This window comes from Solanum stenotomum, unplaced genomic scaffold (assembly GCF_019186545.1).
Source record: "Solanum stenotomum isolate F172 unplaced genomic scaffold, ASM1918654v1 scaffold11069, whole genome shotgun sequence".
Classification (NCBI taxonomy): domain Eukaryota; kingdom Viridiplantae; phylum Streptophyta; class Magnoliopsida; order Solanales; family Solanaceae; genus Solanum; species Solanum stenotomum.
Genome location: NW_026021380.1, coordinates 96,981 through 122,207, shown reverse-complemented (window position 1 = coordinate 122,207; position 25,227 = coordinate 96,981). Strand labels below are relative to the sequence as shown.

The 25,227-nt window shown below is 29.0% G+C and overlaps 1 protein-coding gene across 1 annotated transcript; it reads left to right on the top strand.

Annotated features, from left to right (window-relative positions):
* The first annotated feature begins 16,222 nt into the window (after positions 1-16,222).
* On the top strand, positions 16,223-23,030 carry LOC125849816 (WAT1-related protein At5g64700). Its single transcript, XM_049529784.1, has 7 exons — positions 16,223-16,491; positions 17,418-17,480; positions 17,646-17,762; positions 19,416-19,662; positions 20,667-20,825; positions 21,682-21,833; positions 22,568-23,030. The coding sequence occupies exons 1-7, from the start codon at positions 16,316-16,318 to the stop codon at positions 22,758-22,760; spliced, it is 1,107 nt and encodes a 368-aa protein (XP_049385741.1). The 5' UTR covers positions 16,223-16,315; the 3' UTR covers positions 22,761-23,030.
* Positions 23,031-25,227: the final 2,197 nt, after the last annotated feature.

Below are 25,227 nucleotides of genomic sequence, written 5' to 3'. Positions count from 1 at the left end.
ATGTTTTTTTTTTTTAAATAAATACTATTAGTGAAAAACAGTTTGCGTCACAATCGATGCTTGAACGAGTTTTAAAAAGTGCTTTCCAAAAGACAATATAGATATTATTACTATTGAATTTGAATTAGGCTCAATGTAAAAAAATATAACACAATTTTAGAGCTAGACACATCTTAGCATTGGGTTAGTGTTCGAACCCTATATTATACTTTATGTTAACTTATCGACGTTTTAAATGCAACAAAAAATCAGTTTATATGAGTTATCAAATTCTGATTGAGTATTTTCTAATTTTCGTTATTTCTCCACTTGGTTTGAACTTTGACGTAATCACTTAAAAATAGATGGCCAAATTAAATAGGGAAAAGAGTCTGAAATATATCTGAACTTTAAACGAAATTGTTGTAGCAATACCGAATTTTGGAAATGACCTTTTACCTCCCTACACTATTTAAAAGTGTATTTTAAAGGTATATATGTTCCCACGTGGACATCATAAATATTGCATCATTATAAATAGTAATGTGTCCTCGTGGGCACATATATACTTTTAAAATATACTATTAAATAGTGCAGGGGGTAAAAGGTCCTCCATAAAGTTTGGTATCGTAACAACAATTTCGGCCAAAGTTAAAGTATTTTTCAGATCATTTTCCCAATTAAATATTATACTTTAAAAGTATATTTAGAACTTTTAAATATATGCACATGCCTTTATTTTTTTATTATATTTTTAGAGGAAAATGATATGTGGTCGGTGATAAATATTCAAATAGAATATCCTATTAATATTTTAATTATATCCCCGCGAATAACAGATTAAATACATTTCACTGAGAAATAATTAAGAGGAAAAGTATAAACACATGGAAAGAAGGCATAATACATAAATACGGATGCTTTTTTATTTAATCTCATTTCATATTTATGCCCTTTAATTTTAGAGGGGCACAAATAGTGCCGACAAAATAAGCTCATATTTTGGTAACTCGTCCATATTTTAATGGGTTGGGTGAGTGATTTTTTACATGGGTAAAATATAGGTTGATACCCATATTCAACCCATAAAAATATGGGTAAAATATGGTAAAGTATGGATTAGCCAAATGAGTTAAGCTTCTAATTTTTATTCACTACAAATTCATGATATCACTAAAAATATTGTAATTTCTCTTGCCTTTTATGTTCTTCTATAGAACTAATTATTTTTCACTATAATTGAAAAGGTGAAGTCTTTGGCCCTCAAAAAATATATATTTTAAATGTACATTTCTTTTGTTACTTATAATTATATATTTTTTATTTGTTTAATTTTATATTGAATAATAAATAATAGTGTAAAATAAGCAAATCATGTATTAGTAATGACATTGCATAAAGTGCATTAAGCATGTTTTAGTCCTAAAATACAAATATTCATTTACTTTGAAATTAAAAATATTTTCCCCTTGTTATTACATAATTTTATTTTATATTAAAAAGCTATAGGATTTTTTTTTTGACTTTTATGATACAATAAAATTAAATGAAGCATTTTCAACATTTTTCATCTAAAAAGAGACTAAAATATTTTCTTCATGTTGAATTCTTAAGTAAAGTACAATTTACTCATGAAAATATGGGTAAAATATGTGTAAACTAGTATTTTACCCAACCCATTTCTTACCCAATTCATTTTTACCCATATCAAATATGGGCGGGTTGAATTATTACCCATTTTATGTTGACCCATTTTAAACCCGCTAAAATTTGATCCACCCGCCCATTTGCCACCACTAGGTACAAGTAAACATTTAAACTTATATAAAGTTGAACAAATAGACACACACACATCCTACGTAACATCCTATATGAAAATTTGTGTTCTACGTGTATTATGCCACATAAGACTCATATGTTTACTTGTTTAATTTTATATAAATTTAAGTATCTATATATACACACTTAAAATTAAATGACATATTTATGTATTACGTCAAAAATAAATATATTTCAATTAATGTTGGGACATTGGAATATGCCAAACTCAACCAGTACCATTGACAGACACAGTACGAGAATAAACATGTGAATTGTGATCTAATTTTACCTTTTAAATAAAGAAGCTTTGATTGATAAGTTTATTCTAATTTTAATTTTCACGTGAAACTCATTACGTTTATCCAATGTTCTTCACAATAAAAATTATTTATTTAAAAAGATTAATAATAATTATTCACTTTATTTGAAATCAGTTTTTGCCATTTGATAAATAATTTATCAAATGTTTTTAACCTATTTTTTACTTTTGAAATTGTACTTACATATATTGAAACATAAATATTATTTTAAATAGCTTTTTTGCAGAAAGTATAACCAAAAAAAAACTCCAATTCCATAAATTTCAAAAAAAATAAAATCATTACCTCTCTAACTTTATGCGACATTAATTGTCTTTAATTTATTCTCGTTCCAAATGAAATTAATACTAATAGTTTAATATGCGGACTAAATTATATTAAAATTATAATCTCCAAGTTGAATGGGATATCCCAAAGTTAAAACTGTAATAAAATTTGTACTGCATTTGGTAAATATTAGAAATTTATCTATTTCGAATATAATTCTGAAATATTCCATCTTATATCATCTACCAAAAGTCCCTTTAGAATTGATGTAACAATGAAACAACTTTCACTTTCTTAAACGCCTAATATGTTCTTCTTCTTTTATACCCACGTGTGAATGACTATCCATCTTCATGCAAGTATAAATACAATAATACATACGATATCATATGTATATAATCTTAAGATATGATTAAAATTTCTTGGATGAATCTATACCAATAATATATATATAAATATTGGTAGCCAGAGGCGAACCCAGTATTTGAAGAGAGGGGCACCACTAAGAGTGACTCAAGAGTAAGGTTAAGAGTGACTTAAGGGTAAGGTTAGCGAAGCGTAGAACTTTAATTATGCAATAGATTTTCTAGCAGTCTTGTATTTTGTGTAGATTGTGTTAGAGTTTTTATTTGTTTTTAATTTCAATTATGAAAAGAATGGGGTCAGATGAGATGGCAAAAAAAGGATGGTTAAGAAAAGGGATGGGGCAAATGAGGTGGCAAAAATGAGTTTTAATAAAAAATATTTTTTGAAAAAGGTTAACCGTAAATAAAAAACTTCCTTTCACGGGATTCGAACCTGCACAGTCGCAGTCCAAACCGGAGCCTTCGACCAGTGCAGCCTAGCATCTTCAATTTTGAGAGTGTACAATTAAATATATCACCGTTTAATCAACAATCTATACATATATACATGATTATTTTTTTTAAAAAAGTTAACGGGTGCATGTGGGTCCGCCTCTGTTCGTAGCCTGCATTGAAACCTCGATTAAATTTGGATCGCGCATTAGAGGGCTCATTTAAGGGTGACACTCCCAATAGGATTTTATCCATACACAAGACTCGATCTCGAGAATTCTAATTAAGAGTGGAACAGTCTCACCACTACATCACAATCCATATTGGTCCCAAGTGAGACTTAACAAAGCTCATGCACAATGAACAATCACCACTCATATATAAGCTTAATATAGAAAAAAGAGAACCTTTTAACGTACTCACTTATAAATGGATTTAAACATGCCAAAACAACAAAGGAGGGATTAAAAGTGCAACTTTCGAAATACCACAAGAAGAAACATTAATTGAATCAACTTTTCTTGTTTAAGTGGACATGAACAATCCTCACATGCAAGAGAAAAAAGCAATTGCTTTTCCTTTTTAGCTAAGTTTAAATATGTTTGTTAATTTCACCAAAGCATATTGAAGCTTCTTTCATGGTGATCAAAGCTTTGCCTTTTTCCCCCAAAAAAAATCTTGACATAGATTTCATATGTCATGCATGGACGGCATTTTAATTAACCCGTGCATGCTCGAACATTCTAAGAAGTCGCCCATCCAGGGGAGGCTTAAATGGTCAAACAAAAGGGAAAAACGCCTTAGTCCCCAAGTTCATTTGGCATAATACATAAACATGACCCTTAACTTGACTTCAGCGAACAACTATGCCCTTCAATTTGGAGTGTGCACAAGTAGGCACTTAAACTTGTACAAAATTGAACAAGTAAACAAATGTGTCCTACATGGCATAATACATGTAGGACGCCACGTAGGAGACAAAATTGCCATGTAGGGTGTCATATAGGATGAATGTGTCTATTTGTTCAATTTTATACAAATTTAAGTGTCTACTTGTGCATATCCAAAATTAAGGGTCATATATAATTGCCAGTTGACGTCAAGTTAAGGGTCATGTTTATTATCTTTATATAAAAAGAGAGAGTTATTAGTTATTATTATCTCAACAAAGATTAAATGGATTAACTTTATTATCAATTGAAATCTAATTAATAAAATAATTGATACGTGTACTAAAACAAAGTTATTGACAATGTTGCACCTCAAAAGTCAAAAACCTAAAAGAATAAACTTCTTTAAAATAATAATATAAATTTATTTTATAAAGTTTAAGGGCTTCAAAATTAAACCGTATCCTTTGAGGGGGAGATGGATCTTCTTTTTTTCTTTGTGGGTAGGGAGAGAAATTAAAGTTGATTAGGGGGGTTAATATTTTTATTGATGAGGACATTTCAAGGGGGGGAAAATGTGATTTATATATATCAACATCTCCTTTCTTTTACTATAACCTATTATTTAATTTGGACGGAGAACTTAAAGTTTCAATTATGTGTGTTTGTTTTTTTATTTGAAGCCAAGTCCCTTTCATCGTCCAATGACAATTATTGTTGAAGCTCAAAATAATTTATTATACAATCGATAGGATTTAATTAATAATACTATACATTAGTAAGTTAATAAATTCTTACACTATCATCTATATGGAGTAGCTTGGGCAAATAAGTTTTAATATCATCTAATTTGACATGAAAAAGTATTTTTGTTCGAGAATATCTATATACACAACAAATAAAGAATTTATGGTAATTATTATTATATTAAGCGAGAATAATGATATGAGCATCTATATAAATGTCATTAAAGGCTTTAGCGACTCTGAATACAATAATCTTTAACTCAATTACCGCTAAATATTTTTGCAAGAAAAATCTATTGCTATTAAATATCTCTTTTGTTATAGTGTATACACACGATTGGAGCATCTTGGAAGCACGGAGACATTGAAGTTTTTCTTTCTTTCATCATTTACTTGTAATTTTACGATTTTTAATACTTTTATGATTGTTGTTATTACGATTATGCATGTGTTGCTAGTTTTCTTAATTCTAGGGTTATAAATTTATAATACTCCATGAATGTTGTCCAATTGAATACTTTTCCTCAATCCCTAATTACTTGTTCACTTTTCCTTTGTTAGTTGTCCCTAATTACTTGTCCATTTTGATAAATCAAGAAAGGACAAAATATTTTTATCTATTATACCCTCAATTAATTACTTTGAAAAAGGTAGAACTTCTTGAAAATCTTAAATTTTTAATTCATCCACTTTATAATTAATGGGGTAAAATGGTAAACTCACTATGTCAATAATTGTTTTCTCAATAGGTGTGTCAATTCAAAAGTGGACAAGTAATTAGGGATAGAGAGAGTACTATTAATGAATCTTGAATTAACACAAAAATGAAAATTCTTGATTGCAATGTAAGTTTTGAACATATGCATTAGGGAATGGATAATTTCATGACTAGGACATGAATACACCTAATTGTCTTTGCTTATTCACTTTTACAATAAGTATTAATTATCTTGTTAGTTCTAATCTTAATAGGACTATTGACATTATATATTAGTTTGAATAGGTGAGCAGGAAATTGGAATATTCCTATGAAGGTGGGACCTGAAATTGAATCTAGCATCCGCCTGCTACTCAGTCATAAGCTCGTCTCATGGAATTTGCCTCGTGTAGTTTATATTTTCTGTGTGGTTTAATTTGTAAGATTGTATATATAATTGACATTGTTACCACAAAATGCTGACTCGAAGGGGACATATTGTAGATTTCCCTGGGGTTTACAAAAATAAATAAATTAACCCTGGCGATTAATAAACTAGACAATTCAATTGGTCAATTTTGTATACATATGTTGTTCTATTGCTTACTTTAGTTAAACGTTTTGAAATTCTTGTTGTAGTTTTAGTTACTAAACATAACTTGTGGGAAAATCCGCTAAATAATTTGAATTTATTCAAATTAAAAAAAAAATTGAATTTATTCAATTTGGTGATCAATAATTAGGCATAAGTTGTCCATGTGTGATGATATTTAATTTTTTATGATCACTTTATTACTTGTCAACTGCGTATATGTGTGTGCTTCAATTTATAACTTCTGAGTTAAGTTTTCATAAAACTCACACATTATTATTTTTGTTATTTCATTTTAAAAAAAAAAAAAAACATTCGACCGCGTATACGTGCATGTGCACCAAATTTTAACTTCTGAGCTAAGATTTCATAAAATATCTCTCTCACACACAGATTTTATTATAATTATTCCATTCTAAAACAAATGGAGGAAACCTCGTTGCCACTATTCTTTAGTTGTGCTTGTACAATAATTCACAAATCACACATATAATGTAAACTACATTAGACAAGCACGACTAGGATGACAAACTTAACTGAGAAGACATTGATAGAAAATTCGATCCCAAACTCCTTTATCACATATAATTGTACCAACTCAACTACCTTTACGATATCTCAACCCACATTATTGTAACATAAAGCTTAGTAAGACAAGTAGTTATCATTAACTTCTAGTCATGTGAGTTTTTAGCACGTTTTGTTAATTTTGGCCCAAAGGTCGGCTCTAAAAAGATCATGAACTTCATATTGGAATTTAAAAGCCATCGATCTAATTTCACTAGAACTAATTCTTATCAAGAAGCTTAATTTGTGTCTAAATTCATTACATTTAAAACTAGGTGACAGTTCCATGTTTTGTCCCCTTTAATATATAGTAATGTGCATGTGTGTGATTAACTAGATTTATGTAGCATTGGACCACAATCTTTATTTTTCTTGATATATCAATTTCATCTTTTTTTCATTGTGTTGTTCAGACTATGAAACTACTTGGAATTGGACGATTCACATCTTTATTTTTTTGATTCTTCTTTTAATATTTAGTGTTCGATATTCACTGACTCAATTATCTCGATTTTGATTGTGTACGGCAAATTAAAAAGGGAAGTATTTCCTTCTAGGAATTATTCTCGAAGCTCTAACGTGAAGCTTTTAGTTAAATATATAAGATTTTATCCATCCTATTATTGTTTTTGATAGTTTTTTTTTTTTTACATAATCATTTGATTTTCGGTATCTACTAGGCTAGCTAATTTCGATTCAAACCATGTAAGGTTCATTAAAAAGGGAACGCTCCCTACCAAGGATTTTTATTAAACCTAAGACTCGAGCTCAATATACTCCAATTATTAAGGGGGAAATAATCTTATTCATCCCATTACATTCCATGGTGATCGGAAGTTTTACTCCCTTTGTCTCAATCTATATGAATTACTTTTATTTTTAGTCAGTTTTAAAAGGAATGGTAAAAAACATTTGTATATTTAGTACCAATTTAATTTTAAATTTCTTGTCACACAAATTCAATAACTTATTTTAGACCACAAATTTTAAAAGTCTTTTTTTTCTTAAACTCTGTTTCAAGTCAAACTAACTTATATAAATCGGAGCGGAGAGAGTATTTGATATTTGCTAAAACGAGTTAGGAATGTCTCATTCTAAAAAGAGTCCTTTTGAATTTCAATCATATGAATACCCCTTTACCCTTGGATAATAAATTAGTTAGATGAAAAAAAATAAAGAACACTAAAGTAGAAATTTAATTATTTGCTAAAGTTGGCATATGAATAGGTTAATGAAACAATTAAACTAAGACAAAGATATCAAAATCAGTCCTAAGTTATGTGACTAAGCAAATACATCCAATATTTGATGGATCGAGTGATTGATGTATAATAGAGACATAAGTAACATGGACAAAAGTAAATTTGCTAACAATGAGTTGAATGGACATAAGTAAATTTGCCCAAGTTTTCTACTCAAATGGACAAATGATTGCCACATTGTCATCTTGATTTGGGGGGGGGGGGGGGNGGGTGTTGTGGAGATACGAATCTATTTTTGAATGTTGAAATCTGATTATTTCTTTTACCAAAATGAATATTTTAATCTTTAAATTAAGGATAATTTACGTAAATTTCATAGTATTACATTATTTTCCTACTCTTTTTCAAATTACAAAAATTTCGTAAAATTTATGGATTTCGGATGCATCACTGAACTTTCGGATACATCAGCAAACATCCGGATACATATGAGAGGGATGTATTCGAGAGGGAAGGGATGTATCAGAGAGGGGATAAGGATGTATGTTGTATCATAGAGGAGATAAGACATCTGAATACATAGGGGAGACATGTAACCGAGAGGGAGGGATGTATCCGAAAATGAATGATGTATCAGAGAGAGAGGAGGGGTGTATCCGAGAGTGATAAGAATGTATCACCGAGGGGGGGGGGGGGGGGGNGGGGGGGGGGGGGGGGGGATGTATCTAAGAGAAGATTTTTGAATCTTTTTTTTTTGAATTGTAGGAAATTTTAGAGATTATAATAAAAGAAGATGTGTATTAAGATAAGTTTTCCTTAAATTAATAAGGTTGAATTTGAGTTTCGATGTATTAGGTCCAAAGGATGTTTTCTATTAATGTAACGACTCATTCCCGTCGTTATAGAAAAGCCAACAGGGAAAGAATTGAGGCCAGAAAACTTTTGAGTAGTAACTTTGGAGTTCCCAACCTAGTCCAGATTTGGACGAAATCAGAGTCGTTAAGGTGTAGGGAAATATGGTAACAATCGGGTGACTTATTTGTGTTTTTGATTACATGAGTGGTTAGATAAGTCGTTAAGGAATCTGTACGACTTTACGGAATTGAATTCGGGTGAGTAGAACTCCCGGAATCGATCTTAGCATAAACAGTATTTTCTGAGCGTCGTTGGTTAAAGGTGTTTTGTGAAATGGGGGTCTTGGAATTATTAAAATAGCTCACTGGTTTCGTGCAAGCCGCTGGGGCGGGATTTCTGCCGCCAGGGCGGGGCCGTTGTAGCGGGGTGAGGACCATTGTGGCGGGTCCGACGCCACTTAAGGTTGTAAATAAACCCCAAAACGTCTTTATTCTGCACTTTTCGACTTTGAGAGCAAAGGAACGACCCTAGACGAGTTCTTGATCCTTTTTCACCATTCTTGAGGCTAAAGGTAAGGTTTTAACTCTTCGAATCCATTTTTTGATCCGTAGAACATAGTTTCTTGGGTAATTATCATTGGGGAAAGGTTTTGATCTGAAGTTAATGGTGGAAAAAGCCCTAATCTGGGTATGAGGATCAAGGTTTGACTTAGGGTTGATATTATTGATTATGACCCGGGTAATTCGGTTTTGATTGTTGATCCTTGTGTATAAATTTGTTGTTTGCTAGAACAAGCGAAAAGAATTCAGAAAGGGAAAATTCAAGTGCCTTAAGAGATTCAAGCTTGGATTCGAGATAGGTGATGGTTGTGATTTCATGTTGGTGTGATATATTTTGTAATTGCTCATTATAATGCATGTATGTATGCGAATGTTGCATTATTGATCACCCTAATCGTAAATGAGGATAATTGAATAATTGTATGACACGAATCACCTTTTGTTGTATTGTGAGAATATACATTGTGATTGTGATTGTGGTTTGTTGAATGGATCGAGTGTTGCGTTCCGACACACTAACTTGGATCGGTTGCCACATTTCGGCATAAACATGGGATCAGTTGCCACGTTCCGGCATAAACATGGGATCGATGGCCACGTTACGACATAAACATTGGATCGGATACCATGTTTCGGTATGCTAACAGTTGGGTGTGGGTTCCATGAAATGACCATTGAATTGGGTTCCATGAGAGGACTATTGAATTAGATTCCATGAGAGGACCATTGAATTGTCTTGTGTGTCTACTTGTGATGATTTCGTTCATATCTAATGATAATTGATATTGGAAGATGATATGTTGCTCTAATTGATATAATTGTGATATGTGAGAATCGTGAATTTATTCGTTGTTCGTAATAGTTGACTAATATTGTATATGTACGGTATATGCTTATTTTTATTGTTATGGTTACTTGCATGTGTTTCACTTATTGGGATAGCCGTGTAATCCTACTAGTACACTGTGGTTGTGTACTGATACTGCACTTGCTTGTTCTTTGTTGAGTACAAGGCATATTCAGACGGCTATTGATAGACCTCAGCTAAGTGACTATTGATCGTGATCGGATTCAAAGTTGAGCCAGTTCTTTCAGGCTGTCATGGATTTCTCTTGTCTAAGTTCATTCTTTTCGGACTCAGACTATTTGTTTAAGGTGTTTGTTTAGTTTCGGGGTTGTACCCTTTGTTTTTAGACTTGTCGTTAGTAGAGTTTTGGTACAGTGACTTTCAGGTTCTAGGGGTATTTCCGCATTAGTTATTAGTTGTTAGTTGAACTTTCGGAGTTTATGGGGACTCCGTATTAATTATATTGTCATTTAAACACGCTTCTGTATCTTTAAATGCCTAGTTCTTCGTTAAGTTGCTTAGTTGAGTTGTAATAATGGTTCTCCCACCGGAGGGTTAATGTGGGTGTCAATCACGACGGTCTGGATCGTGACAATTAATTATCAAATTATCTTGTTCATTCCCTCTTTTTCCTATTTTAATCTCTTATTCTTAATTATGATATCACATATTCAAATTTGAAATGAACTTACATGTTCATATTCTTTTAATTTAATTTATTATCATAATAGAATAACTATACTTACTATCCGAGCAACTCCCTCTTATCATTTGTTACCATAATAATTATATAAGCCCATAATATAATGTTGATATTTCATTCATGGTCTCTGATATATTGACTTGAAGTGGTTAAACTCATAAACTTCTCTTCTAAATCTCCTTTTGAAACAATGAACATCCATTAGCCCCTAACATAAAAGCTAAAAAGAAATTAAACCAAATCAACAAATTTTGAAACATGTTATTTAATTTCCTTTTTTAATCTAGGGAAAATGGGTTAAAATGTCCTTAAACTATGTGAAATGAACAAAAATGTCATCCGTTTAAATTTTAGTTCAAAATGTCTTTACCGTCAATATTTTGATTCAAAAAATGCCCTTGCAATCAATACTTTGGTCCATAAATGCCCCTATAGTTAGAAAATGGGTCAAAAATGCCCTTTTTCGAATAAATAAATTATTTCTTTTCTTTTTAAACACATCTTCTTCCTAATTAAAATATTATTAAAGAACCCTATTGTTGTTTTCTTTCTTTTAAAGTCACTTTAACATATAAGAATGTAGGAAATAATTTTTTTCTTCTTATTTTTAATCTCATTTTATCAATTAAAATAGAATAACTGCATGTACCCTTTCAACAGATAATATATGTCATATATATAAGATAGTAAATCCATCATTAATTTTTATTTATATAATGATTAAAAATAATTATAATAAATAAGAAGTTTTTTATTTTATTTTTTCCTGAATTGAAATAGGATAAACATTTGCTAACTTTAAAAAATATTATTTGAAAAAGAATGTGCTAAAAATTATTTTTTATTTGGAAAATGAGCATTTTTAATCCATAAAATAACAATAGTGGCATTTTTGGACCAAAATATTGACGACAAGGACATTTTTGGACCAAACCATAAACGAAGGACATGCATTTTTGTTCATTTCACATAGTTTAAGGTTTTTTTTACCCTTTTCCCTTTAATTAATATTAATTTATTTTCCCAAAAAGAAAGTTATAACTTATATAATCAATCTTTTATTTGGCTCCATGTAAAAGTAAAACCTTGTCAAACATTGTTTATTTTCTAGGAATCTAGTTAAGTAAAAAATAATTTTCATATTTAATTAATAATTAACTTTTATTGTGATTGCATCTAATGGTGGTCGAACATTTTGATCATATTGCTAAATGCATTTATTAATATTGATTAGCCTTTCAACTTATATATAGCTGATTATATTCCTTAAATATAATATTGTTGTATTAATTTAATCTATGAACTTGCATTGACCAATAATTTTCCATTAACAAATAGGAATAAAAATAATTTATAGAATATTGTTGTATTAACTTAATCTATAAACCTACATGACCAATAATTTTCCATTAACTGATAGGAATAAAAATAATCTTTTTATTATTAATTCTCGTCTTATAATATAAGAATATATGACTAACCAACGATAATTAGAAAATTCAGAAGAAATAGCTTTCTATCGTCTTACTGTGATTTGAAAATTTGAAGTGATGCTCATTAGTGTTGGGAAATCGCCCTTTTAGGTGGCTTTAGTATAATTTTGAGTAAATACAAAAAAAAATATTAATTAAATACTTTGTTAGTTTCAAAGTAATTGTCACATTTCAATTCTCAAGAGTCAATTTGATAAATTTTTAAAGCTAAATTAAATTAAATTAATTTGATATTTTAAAAGTTAAAATTTAGATATTAAAAAGTTTTACGACAACTACTAGGTTGCACTTTTTCTCTAATCATAATGAAAAAAATATACATCGTAAAATATTGATCAAAATTCATATCATTCGGTATCGCCTCTCAAAATAGAAATCGTAACAAGTATTTAGAAGGGGATGAGGAAGTACCATATTTTAATGGTTAGGTGGAGTGAGAACTTGAAAGTGAATCATTCAATCGTGGAGAGAGTTAATGGGGTGTTCATAGGAAGAAAAAGAAAAGAACCTTTTAAATTTATTTACGATCTCTAAGGAGATGTATGAGGTGAAAATCATAAATATATATATATATAAATAATGTAATAGAGTAAAAGTAATCGAATCTCGTGAGACAATTACTTATTTTTATTTTTCACCACAAGAAATTGCGAAGATTTATTTCACGAGAGAAAAATAGTCACACATAAAATATGGTACGTTGGTTTACGTAGTAAAATACACGCACACAAAATATTCCATAAGAATTTAATCGAATTTTATCTCAAATTGAAGGCAACTTTTAGGCCAAATTCATCTCCTTATATTAAATAAAATATAAATGTATTTTGTGACATACATTATTGTGAAAAATAAAAATAGAATACCTATAGTTTTGCTCTCAATTAATTAGGTTGTACTTGTATGTAAAATTATTGGACTTATAATTACGAAAACCTCTAATTTAGAAAATCAAACAGAAAAAAGATTAATTAAGGATGATATTAAATATGATAGTGAGTATACTATAGATTACAGTTGAAAATAAAGTGAATAAATAGATATTTTGTCTAAGGTGTGAATATATCTAGCTCTCTATAAGGAGATTCAAGCCTAATGCGGCATAATATTCACCAGTCCAACATCTCAACAACATCGTATAACTCAAACAACTCTTAATTAGTCGAAGATTAGTGTCAACAAAACATACTAGAACTATTACATAAAATTAAATGAACTTTTGGTAAATAACTATCTCTAGTACTTATTCCCAATGTGGACACAAAATTAATTTTACCTAATGTAGATTAAAACCAAAAAAGGAATTCCCCTAACAGAATTTTATTGAAATGAAAACTCAAGAAGAGAAATATATGCTTGATTGACCTCTTTTATCTTTTTTTTTTTATAATAATAAAATAATAAAAAAGAACCAATTATTTGTGCAATTGCTTGTTGAAAGGAGGTAAGCACAAAATAAAAGGGAATCAAGCATTTTGATGATCTTTACTTTATTCAGATTGTGTGTAATTAATTTACATTACAATAATATATTTGATAAAGTAGTTACTGCTTAAATTTTTACTAATAAAATATTTTTGCGTTGGAATCCAATTTACCAAAAGGGAGCATCTTTAAATTAGAATAGTTCATATAGAAGTAAAGTAATAATATGAAAAAACAAGTGTAATAGAATGAATGGTAATCTTGTTGGGTAAAATAATTTAAAGTTTTAGAAAATTTAATTTATTTAAGTTTTAGTATTTTGATTCTTGTTTAGATAGGATTTATAGTTAGAAATATATATATATATATATATAAAGTAGTTTTGTGCTATTATAAATAAATATATTATTAGTTATTTTTTATTATGTGCAATAGTGAAAAATTATAAAAAGCATTCAAAGATTTATGAGATTATGAATAGAATATTGTTCGATGCTTCATGTCATGTTACACCTATGCATGCAAGAGCAGTGAAAGATACGGTAACAAATGAATACAAATATAATTGGTTATGAATATTACAATAATGATATAATTATATTTGATGATACAATTTTATTTTATTTTTGCTTTGGAATTAGAAGGATTTTATTTATTAAATAGTAGGTTCATTCATACAAAAAGGAATTGATCTAAATGATATATTACAATAATGATATAATTGTATTTGATGATACAATTATAATTGTTGATACAAATTATATTCGTTAATGTATTTAATACAGTTGATTTGCATCACCAAATTGAATACAATAGTTTTTAATATTATTGTATTCATTGATTCAAATCAACTATATCAATTGTATTCGTGATACAATTGTCAGTCATTTATACAATTATTGATGAGATATACAAATTAATTGTATCTTTCTTTCCTCTCTCCTCTCTCCTCTCAAATTTCAGTCATCTCTCTCCTCCCTCTCCCAATCTCGCCCATCTCTCACTCCCTTTTAGTAGTTAGTTTTTTAATACAAATTAATTATATTTGTGATACAATTATCGATCAAATATATAAATCAATTGTATCTCTCTTGCTTCTCTTCTCTTCTCTTTCTCCAGCCAGATCTCGCTCGCATCTCTCCTTCTTCTAACATGTAACTACAAGTTGTAATTAAGAAAATAATTACCTAGGGGCCGTGATTATATATTTATATTTGCAATGTTAGCTATTTTTGAATTTTCTTCTTAATTATTGTATCATTATTGGACATTATTTTTACCCTAATCTTTTCAATTCGTTTGAAGCGGCAAAGAATTGCTTCTTCATCTCTCTGTTTACTTTTTGTTCTATCAAAGTTTGTTCTATAAAAGTTTGTTCTATAAAAGTTTGTTCTATCAAAATTTGTTCTATAAAAGTTTGTTCTATCAAAGTTTGTTCTATCAAAGTTGGTTAGCGTTCCATAGTAGCTCGGAAATAGATCAATGGTTTGCTTATATAGACTTAGACAAAAAAAAAATTCATAAGCTAGCTTTAGATGTTGAGTTAGGTTCAGGTGTCATATTTTTTCATGATATCAAATTAAGGTTCATTCCAAATTTCGGCTCTGAATCCACGCTCCAGTTGGTCCCGAACATGAAGGGGTGCTAGAATGGGTTAGTTTTACATTGACTGGAGAATGAATTGATGGTATGCTTATACGAACTTGGACGATTTTCCTTCATAAACTAACTTTAGGGGTTGAGTTAGGTTTATGTACCTATTTTTTCATAGTATTAGAGCTAGGTACATTCCCAGTTTGGGCTCTCGATCCATGCTCTAGTTAGGTTTGGACGTGAAGGGGTTTTATAACACATGATTTTTCCACTCAATCCCCATCGAACTTACTCACTGAAAAATTCACCGGTAGAAAACAAATTCTCTTTAAAATTATGAAAGCTTCCTAATTTTTCCACATAAAATCACCATTATTTTTTGCTTTTCTTACTAATTCAATCAATATATATGTGAAAATAATTATTCAAACATTTTTGTGTGGAAATTTAGTAGCTTAAGGAACAAAGGAGAGAGGGGGACAAATTATAATTATTAAAAAGATCTTTCACTCATTTTTTTTAATCTTTGCCAAGATTATATATAAAACTATTGCTAGATCCATCCATGATCCTTAAAAAACCCAGTCTAGAAAGTTGTTTAATGTTTGCTAATTAAGTACTATAGTAATTAGCTAAGGGTCCATTATCTAATTAAAAACCTACATTATTTCTTTTCATAAAATAAAAAATAAAAAAGGAAGCATCCCAAAATAGTTCTACTTTTGAAACTTTTTATTATTGTTGGTCCCTTGTGGTCCAATTGAAAAGCAACTTATACATCACTATCAATAGTCATATTATATTGTAGTTTGTGTTTTCCAAATTCTTCTATATAAATCCCACTTCTTAGTCCCAATCTTTTGTAGTTTTTGAGTTGATTAAGAGTAGACAACCAAAGTTTACACCTTTTTTTTCCTCTCAACAAAGAAAAAAACATCACATAATTAAAAAGAGAGAGAAAATGGATGGAAAGAGGAAAATATATGTAGCAATTGTAATAATACAAGCCATATATACTGGGATGTTCTTGCTTTCAAAAGTTGCCTTTGATGTTGGAATGAACCCTTTTGTGTTTGTATTCTATAGACAAGCTGCTGCTGCTGTCTTCTTAACACCTATAGCCATGTTTCTTGAAAGGTAAATTATTTTAATAGTTTTGATTTAGTATACATGTATATTTATATATATATTTTTCGGACGCTTCAAACATGTTGTCGTACTTGTGTCTAAAAGTTTGTAGCTTTTGGAGGATTGAACTCATAAAATTGTATCTTAAAAGTGTTCGAGCAACATATATAGCCTATCATCCCACTAACCCATTTTTAAAGTCCAAACATATTATCATACTTGTGTCTGAAATTCGTAGTTTTTTGGAGGATTGAACACACAAAACTGTATTTTAAAAGTATTCAAGCAACATATATAGCCTATCATCCCACTAACCCATTTTTAAGTCCAAACATATTATCGTACTTGTGTTTGAAGTTTGTAGCTTTTGGAGGATAGAACACATAAAACTGTATTTTAATAGTATCCGAGCAACATATATAGCCTATCATCCCACTAACCCATTTTTAGAGTCCAAACATGTTGTTGTATTTGTGTATGAAGTTCATAGCTTTTAGAGGATTGAACACACGAAACTGTATTTTAAAAGTGTTCGAGCAACATATATAGCCTATAATCCCACTAACCCATTTTTAAAGTCCAATCATGTTGTAGTACTTGTATCTGCAGTTTATATCTTTTGAAGGATTGAACATATAAAACTGTATTTTAAAAGTGTTCGAGCAATATAGTATAATCTCACTAACCCATTTTTAAATCTTTCTTTAACTACATATGAGTATTTGCTCAAGTGTGTGAAAGATTAAATGGTTAGAGAGGTTATATTGAATTTTTAGATTAGATGGTTACACAATTTAATTAACATGGTATCAGAGGCGTGATGAAGTTTATTCCTAACATAATTAGTCTCTACGTAGTTAATTAACAATTTAATATTTTGGATGAGATGGTTGCACAGTTTATTAATACCGACCTATTTTTTTTTGTGTTTGTAGGAAAACAGCACCACCAATGTCATTCTTGATTTGCTTCAAGATTTTCATGCTCTCTCTATGTGGGTAAGTTATGAGTTGATTCTATTCTACAATCACATTTAGCGGCAACTTATTTTTCTTTTAGCAGTAATATTTATTGTTACAAAAATATTTAGCGGCAATGTCATTATATTCAGAGTCACTAAAGCTTTAATTTTTATGTGTATAATGAAATTGGTGTTTTATCAGGGTTACATTGAGCTTGAATATTTATGGAGTGGCACTTAAATACACTTCAGCAACTTTGGCTGCTGCAACTACTAACAGCCTTCCAGTTACTACTTTTCTCCTTGCAATTTTACTTAGGTATGTGTTTTTTTAAAAATTATTTTTATTTAATATCATCCACTCAGATTTTCACTGTTTGACGGACCCCTACCATGTATGTATATAGATATATAAGTAAAAGTTCAATGAGGGAAGCATAAAGTACCTGATTTCTAGGCTTTCACCTTTTGTGGTGATATGAGGTTTTGACAAACCCCTATTATATATATAAATATAAAAAAAAAATATAATATAGGGACATAAACCTGACCTCCAAATTAGAATGGTACACTAAGTTACAAATGTCTAGTGCTCTTATTTAGTACCTTACTATAGTTAACTATTCACTTATTAAATCGAAATATTCTTTTTCTTCTAAATAGGTGTCCTCTTTGTGTGTAAGTAGATGTGTGGAAGGTGCATTTATTAATAAATATATATATATATATATAGAGTTAGGCTTGTGTATAATTTATATAATATATAATGGAAGAAATTATACACTAAATACATAGTATGTAATATAATCTATGTAAGTAGTGGTTTCAAGAATATACTTTGCAGAAAGGGAGTGTTAGGATAAGTATATTTTATGCTAATCAATATGAAATAATAATAATGAGAGACTTCATATAGATTTGGAATTTTGTACAAAATCAAATTGTACAATGTATCATGCTAATCAATAGCAAATTGTACAATGTATCATACACCTTGTTCGATAATAAGGTAATTAAAGAGAAAACATTTAATTGTAGGGAATCTTTGAACAAAATTTGATAGCTAACTAGCCAAGAGAAAGTAAACTCACTTACCCAAAATAGGCTTTAAGAGAGGAGGTTGAGGGGTTCTTTATGGACAATCTTGACTACTTTTGGCACACAAAAAGAATCTAATAACAACAAGTAGCATGGGGCGGGGGGGTGGGGGTGGGGGGGATGGTTCATATTGTGAAAGAATTCTCTATTTCATCCATGTTGGAATACATTCATATAAATTTTCACTTTAATTTTATGATTGTGGTAGGTTAATTTGATTGATTTGATGTAAATTTCTTCTTTGGGAGTTTTTAATATTCATTCACCAAAATAATAATCAGCACACACACACACACATATATATATATATATATATATATATATATATATATATATTGTATATTAATGTATAATATACATAAAATATATACCCCTCTATTTTTATTTATTTATCTTGTTTTGATTTGACATAAAATTTAAGAAAATAAATAAAACTTTAAAATCTTGTGGTATTAAATTAAAGTTATGTCAAATGTACCAAATTGTCATTTAATCTTTATGATCTTAAACATGTCAGGTGGAAAGTTGTAGTAAAAAGTTCACAAAAATAAAACGCGACATTCTTTTTTTAACGGACTAAAAACGAAAATAGAACAAACAAATTGAAATAAAGAAAAAACATAATAGGTGTATCTTTTTTTGTATATTTGACTAGAAATTATTTTTTGTCGACCAGTCAAATGTGTAACTTAGCCCTTTCTTTTTGTTGCTTTTAACTAGACACTATAGTACTTCCTTGTTTTAGTGAAATGGTAAAGTATGTTACGTAGTCCACTCACTTATGTTCCTTATCTAAGTAGTGGTCATCCATAAATGTCTTATCAATTTTGTATAGTAATGTTATATTTTTCTTTGATGACATTAACACAAATAGGATGGAGAGTGTGAAAATGAGGACATGGGGAGGGATAGCAAAGGTTATGGGCATAGTGTTTTGTGCAGGAGGAGCATTAACAATAGCATTTTTTAAGGGTCCAACAATGAAACTTTTGATGCATCATCATCTATTTAGCTATCATGGTCAAGTGCAAAACAGTGCTGCTTCTGGCAATACATGGATCAAAGGTGTCTTCCTTATGTTACTTGCTAATGCATTATGGGCTACTTGGCTTGTCATGCAGGTATATTCTTATTCTTATTGATATTGTATGTAGTGTCTATATTAATTACTTTATGTCTAGTGATTCATTCACTACAATAAGAATAACTTTTAGCGACAAGAAATATATACATTAACAAAGAATCTTAAAGCTTTTACCAGCAATAGTTAATTATCATTGGATCCAATGTCCCTATAAACTTTAGGAACATTTACAAAAAATGCTAATTGCGTCTAAAAACACATATTTAATGATAATTAAGTTATTGTTGTTAAAGATCATTTTTGATGTAGTAATTGAACATACAAATAACATATATAATATATACATCATATTTATTCATCGAGATATAAAAGAAAAGAATCTTGTTTCACTTACATTTGCTATATTTGGTAAAGTGTTATTAGATTTTGTAATTAATTAAAAGTTTACCATAAAGAATGGTAAATAAGTTTTAAAGTAGCTTACCATATAAAAAATTGTCTATAAAACTTTTGAAATTTGTAGTCTTAAATAGGTGCAGAAGTAGACTTTAACCTATAAATCCGGCATAACCCAGTAATATCAGCTTAAATCCTACATATCTATTAAGAAATTGATTAAATACGTACAAAATAAAAATTCAAAACCTAGTTCGTAACACTTTGAGGTTCATGTCCTAGAGTCCAAAACTTATAACATTCAAATCCTATATCCGCTTGTGTTCTTAAATATATCATGATATTACTTATAACAATTAAATATATCATAATATCACTTCGTTAAATTATTTCAATATTAGAAAAATAGTTATTCTTTTAATTTGGAACAAACTAAAAAGGAAGCAGGACCATATAAAGTTGAGCTAATTGAGTGACTTTTTTGGTTTAAAAAAAATCATTTTGGTAACTTTCATGATATTTATAGAAAGTCAAGTAACTTTCATGGTACTTATATCATTGGTAAAATTATCTCTATTATAGAGTTTTTCGACCTGAAATACTGATAGTTAATTAATTAATTGTTTGTGTTATTATCTTTTGTAGAACCAAGTTCTCAAGAGTTACCCATCAAAGCTACTATGTACAACTCTACAATGCTTCATGAGTAGTATTCAATCATTTGTTTTTGCCATAGCTTTAGCAAGAGATCCTTCTGAGTGGAGACTTGGATGGAATGTTAGACTCCTCTCTGTTGCCTATTGTGTAAGTCTATTTTTTTACCTAACTTTATCATTTTATTTTTTTCATACTTTAAAAGATAATTAAAAGTGATAAATGAAAGGATACAAAGCAAGTACAAAAGTTTTAAATGATAAAGAGGAAGAAATAAAAGATGTTTCCATTATTAGAATGTTAACTAGATAATGTTGTATTATCACAAGAAAGATTTGTATTTCGAGAATTAACTTGACTAATTATTGAAGTTAAATTGATTTATATCCACTTAATCTTATAAAAGTTATACCATAAGTATTATATATTACGATTTTTCTCATGTCAATATGATAAAATATATATATATACTTCTTTCGTTTTAAAAAGAATGACAATCTGATTTGACATGAAGTTTAAGAAAATAAAGAAGAGTTTTCAATCTTGTGATCTTAAATTAAAGTTATGTCAAATGTACCAAAATACCTTTTAAATTTGAAAAACTAAAATTAAAGTGTTGTCAAAAAAAAAAGAAGGAAAGAATTATTCTTTTTCAAACAGACTAGAAAAGAAAAATAGGCCATTTTTTTAAACGTACGTAGGGAGTATATATTTTTAAATATTGATCAAAATTTACGTAATTTAAATCATAGAAAACGAAAACTGTCATATAAACTGAACAAAGAATAAATGAACCTTTGATAGAAATACTTTACTGTTTGGCACAAAAGATTGTCATTTTCTTGCAACACTTTAGATAATATCTTTTGTCATCCATAACCTTTTTTTAATGGTAGTCTTAATTAGTTAGAATACTTATAGGTCTTACTTAGTTAGAATACTTATAGGTTAAGTTTATTATTTTTTTTAAATTTGCTAAATTTTTTTTGGTTTTTTTTTTTGGCAGGGAATAGTTGTGACTGGAGTTACATTTTATTTACAAGCTTGGGTTGTTGAAAAGAAAGGTCCAGTTTATATGGCCATGACTACACCTTTGGCCTTAATTTTTACAATTGCTGCTTCTGCTGTGCTTTTTGGAGAGATCATTAGTTTGGGAAGGTAATATTCTTACTTTAAAAAAATATATATCTATTAATATGAAAACTAAGTTGGTCAAATTCTGTAAGACAATGCTTAAGTAAACTTATAAGCTAGTCAGATTGACTTAAAAGAACTTTTTAACTTATTTTTGTTTTGATAAATATTCAAAAGTACTTACAAGTTGAGTGTTCGTAAGTCAAAATCACTCAGAAGTCATAAGGTAGTCGTTCTAAACTTATGATTTTTTCAATTTTGTAAAAATTTCTAATTTGACAAAAATAAAATTTCTATTTTATGCTAAATAATTTTTTTAAAAAAATTCTCAAAATACCTTTTCCAAAACAAAATCTTTGGCATCCTCTGTGTTACATATTTGTTGCCAAAACAAAATCTTTGGCATCCTCTGTGTTACATATTTGTTGTTCTATCTTTTTTCTTATAAAGATACTTTTTGATTTTGTAAACAATCTAGTCATCATTTTACTAAAAGAACAACTTAACTATTTTTTTACCAAACATGTCAATTATTTATTATCAGTTTCAACACTTTATTCAACACAGATAATTATTTATTTATAAATTGATTTTAGCACTTAACACTCTATCGACTATTTACGGTTAGCTAACTCAAACATATATGCTTTTAACACTTAACACTTTATCAATTATTTACGATCAACTAACTCAAACGTACTCTAAAATTAGTTATTGATGCACTTGTTTTTTTTTTTTGCATGTTTCATTTCTTGCAGCATTTTAGGAGGGATATTGTTGGTTGGTGGTCTATACTGTGTACTTTGGGGGAAATCTAAAGAACAAAATATGAAAACTTCAAATATTGAAGATATTGAAAAGGCAGAGAATGGATCAAAGGAAGAATCAATCTTGGAGAAACAATCCTCAACACCAAATGCAAGAATCCAACACGCTTGTTCTCCAACTTAATTAGAGGTCTCGGAAATAAAAAATAATAATTAATGTATGTTCACCGATGAAAATAACTTATTATTCGTATAAAATAATTATTGTTCGTGTATCGTATGTGTCTCACATGCAAGAAAGAATCCTTTTGGCAAGGAGGGATTTAGGAGCTTCAATCTCATTGTGTACAATTAGCATAGTGTTTAGGATAATTCATGATCAGATACTAATTGAGTTTTATGTTGTATGTGGGAACTAGCTATTATTAATGCGACTATTAATAAAGGTTAGTAGATAAGAGGGTTGTAATCTAGTGTTTCTTTTCAGTATTGTTATTATTATTTTGTTGCTCTTGCTACTTTTTTTATTTTTTGCTAGGTTTTTTTGACTCTATTTATTTTATATGGTTGATTATTTTATATGATTTACTTGAGTTGGAGGTATATTGAAAATAGTCTATCTAAAAAATGGCCACGTAGCCTTTCTTTTTTCTTCTTTTGCGTCTTCTTCGTCCTTCTTCTGCATCCTCCTTCTTCTTTAAAATTCGACATACTAAAGACGTGAATAGTTCTAAGCGAATTATATATCGAAAGACTTGAAACATCGAGGGAATTTCATATCTAAAATTTGGGATTGTTAGAGGAGATTTTGAGTTGGTCGGAATTGAGTTGTCAGTGAGTACTTCATGTATAGTTTAACTATATTCACCTTTCTAACTGTATTATAATGTATAATCACTGTATAACTCATGTATAAATAAATTATTTATGTAGTCAGTGTTAAAGCTATATACGACTTTTGGCTATTTTTATGTAAATAAAACATAACTATATTTATTATAAACTAATTATTTTATTTTATTGTATATATTTGAAATCATCGCGATGGTTTAATGACATTGAACGGTCATTCTCCATGGGCTCAGAGGCCCGCTTACTTGATATCTCAATAAATAGCTTAAGGAAGTTTTGCATACTCTAATTACGTTTTATATATTAAAATAACAATAACAATATCTTACATAATCAACTTGAAAGTAGGTATTTCTTGATTTTAAGTTCCAAAGTACACAAACATACCTCTTTACATTTGTGTGTAGCGCATATATACATAGATATACAAAAAGATATTAAAAATATATATATGAAAAAAGTTGAAAACACTCACTTATTTGAACGAATATGCATGAATATAAATCATGTATATCATTATATATAATAATGTATAATATCGCATGAGTAATACGATAAAGTTGTACCACGAATACACAAACAAGAGAGGGACTATGAGCAGTGATATTCACTCTTGTTTGTAATACTTTCGTAATAGGAACGAGATTTGTGTATCAGTTATCAACAACGGAAGATCAATGAAATTCTTTTTTTTTTTGAAGAATTGCTCCAAGCCAAACTTGAATCTCAAGGAAACAAGGTAATTGATTCACAAATTAACTGTCGATTTGTGGTAGATGTGAAATTTGATTTCCTCTTTCAACTCTTTTTTTTGTTTCTGCGTTCTTTCTCTTATTTTTCTTCTTTTTTCCCTGTCTCTGACAAGAGTGAAACACAACTTTAGAATAGGGAGTAAAAGTGGTTCAACAATTACCCCATAACTGTTCCCACTTTGTTTTTTAAAAATTGTATTTATCTTTATTTCATAAACTTTATCGGGTTGGATTGGATCGGGTCAGATCAAGTCGGATCCACATGAACGACCCATGACAATACCATTTATAATGTTTTATGTGAATAACACAACCATGACAATTTTGTTTTTATATGGCTTGAGATAATATCTCTCATTATCTCCTACAATAAGATAAAAGGTATGAAGTAGAACATTATTTATAAATAACCTTTTCAGTTTCATTGGGCGAAATAACAAAAAAAAAAATTAAAAAAAATAATAAATATATATATATATATATATATGACCAACAAGCAAAACGAGTTTTTATTAACAAATAATTAAGTTGTATAATGTATAATTTTGAATATTCTTTTTTTGGTGATTTCAGCATTTTGCTTTTTGTGACGAAAATTATGTTTTTCTTTAGGCGGTATATTATTGAATTACGTTGAAAGTGTTTTCAGAATCTAAAAGTCTTAATAGTAATCTCCAAGTAGAAGCTTAATTTTCCAATTACTTCTAGAAAGTATGACTAATTAAATGGCTAATTAATTATCTAGGATCACTCTTACGTCGTGTATGGTACGTATTATAACAATAATTTCTATTATATTGACTTAGTATTTTCAATACTAAAATTTTTACCTACAAAAATACGAACTTTCATATTCTTGGACTGATTCTATTAATTGAAGTTATATTAATTAGTCCCTTAATCCATCCAATCCTTTGCTAATTGATTTTTACCTAAACTCGATTTCACTTTTCATAGTAACTAGATAACATGATATTTAATTTAATCGAAAGAAGAATCTATATGGTGCTCGATCGATTTGTAGAATATAATTATTAAAATTGATAA

Excerpts from the sequence above, each read along its gene's own strand:
- LOC125849816 (XM_049529784.1), top strand. The coding sequence starts at position 16,316 with ATGGATGGAAAGAGGAAAATATATGTAGCAATTGTAATAATACAAGCC. Across the intron at positions 17,763-19,415 it reads CTCCTTGCAATTTTACTTAG|GATGGAGAGTGTGAAAATGA; the intron begins GTATGTGTTTTT and ends TAACACAAATAG. Across the intron at positions 19,663-20,666 it reads CTACTTGGCTTGTCATGCAG|AACCAAGTTCTCAAGAGTTA; the intron begins GTATATTCTTAT and ends TATCTTTTGTAG.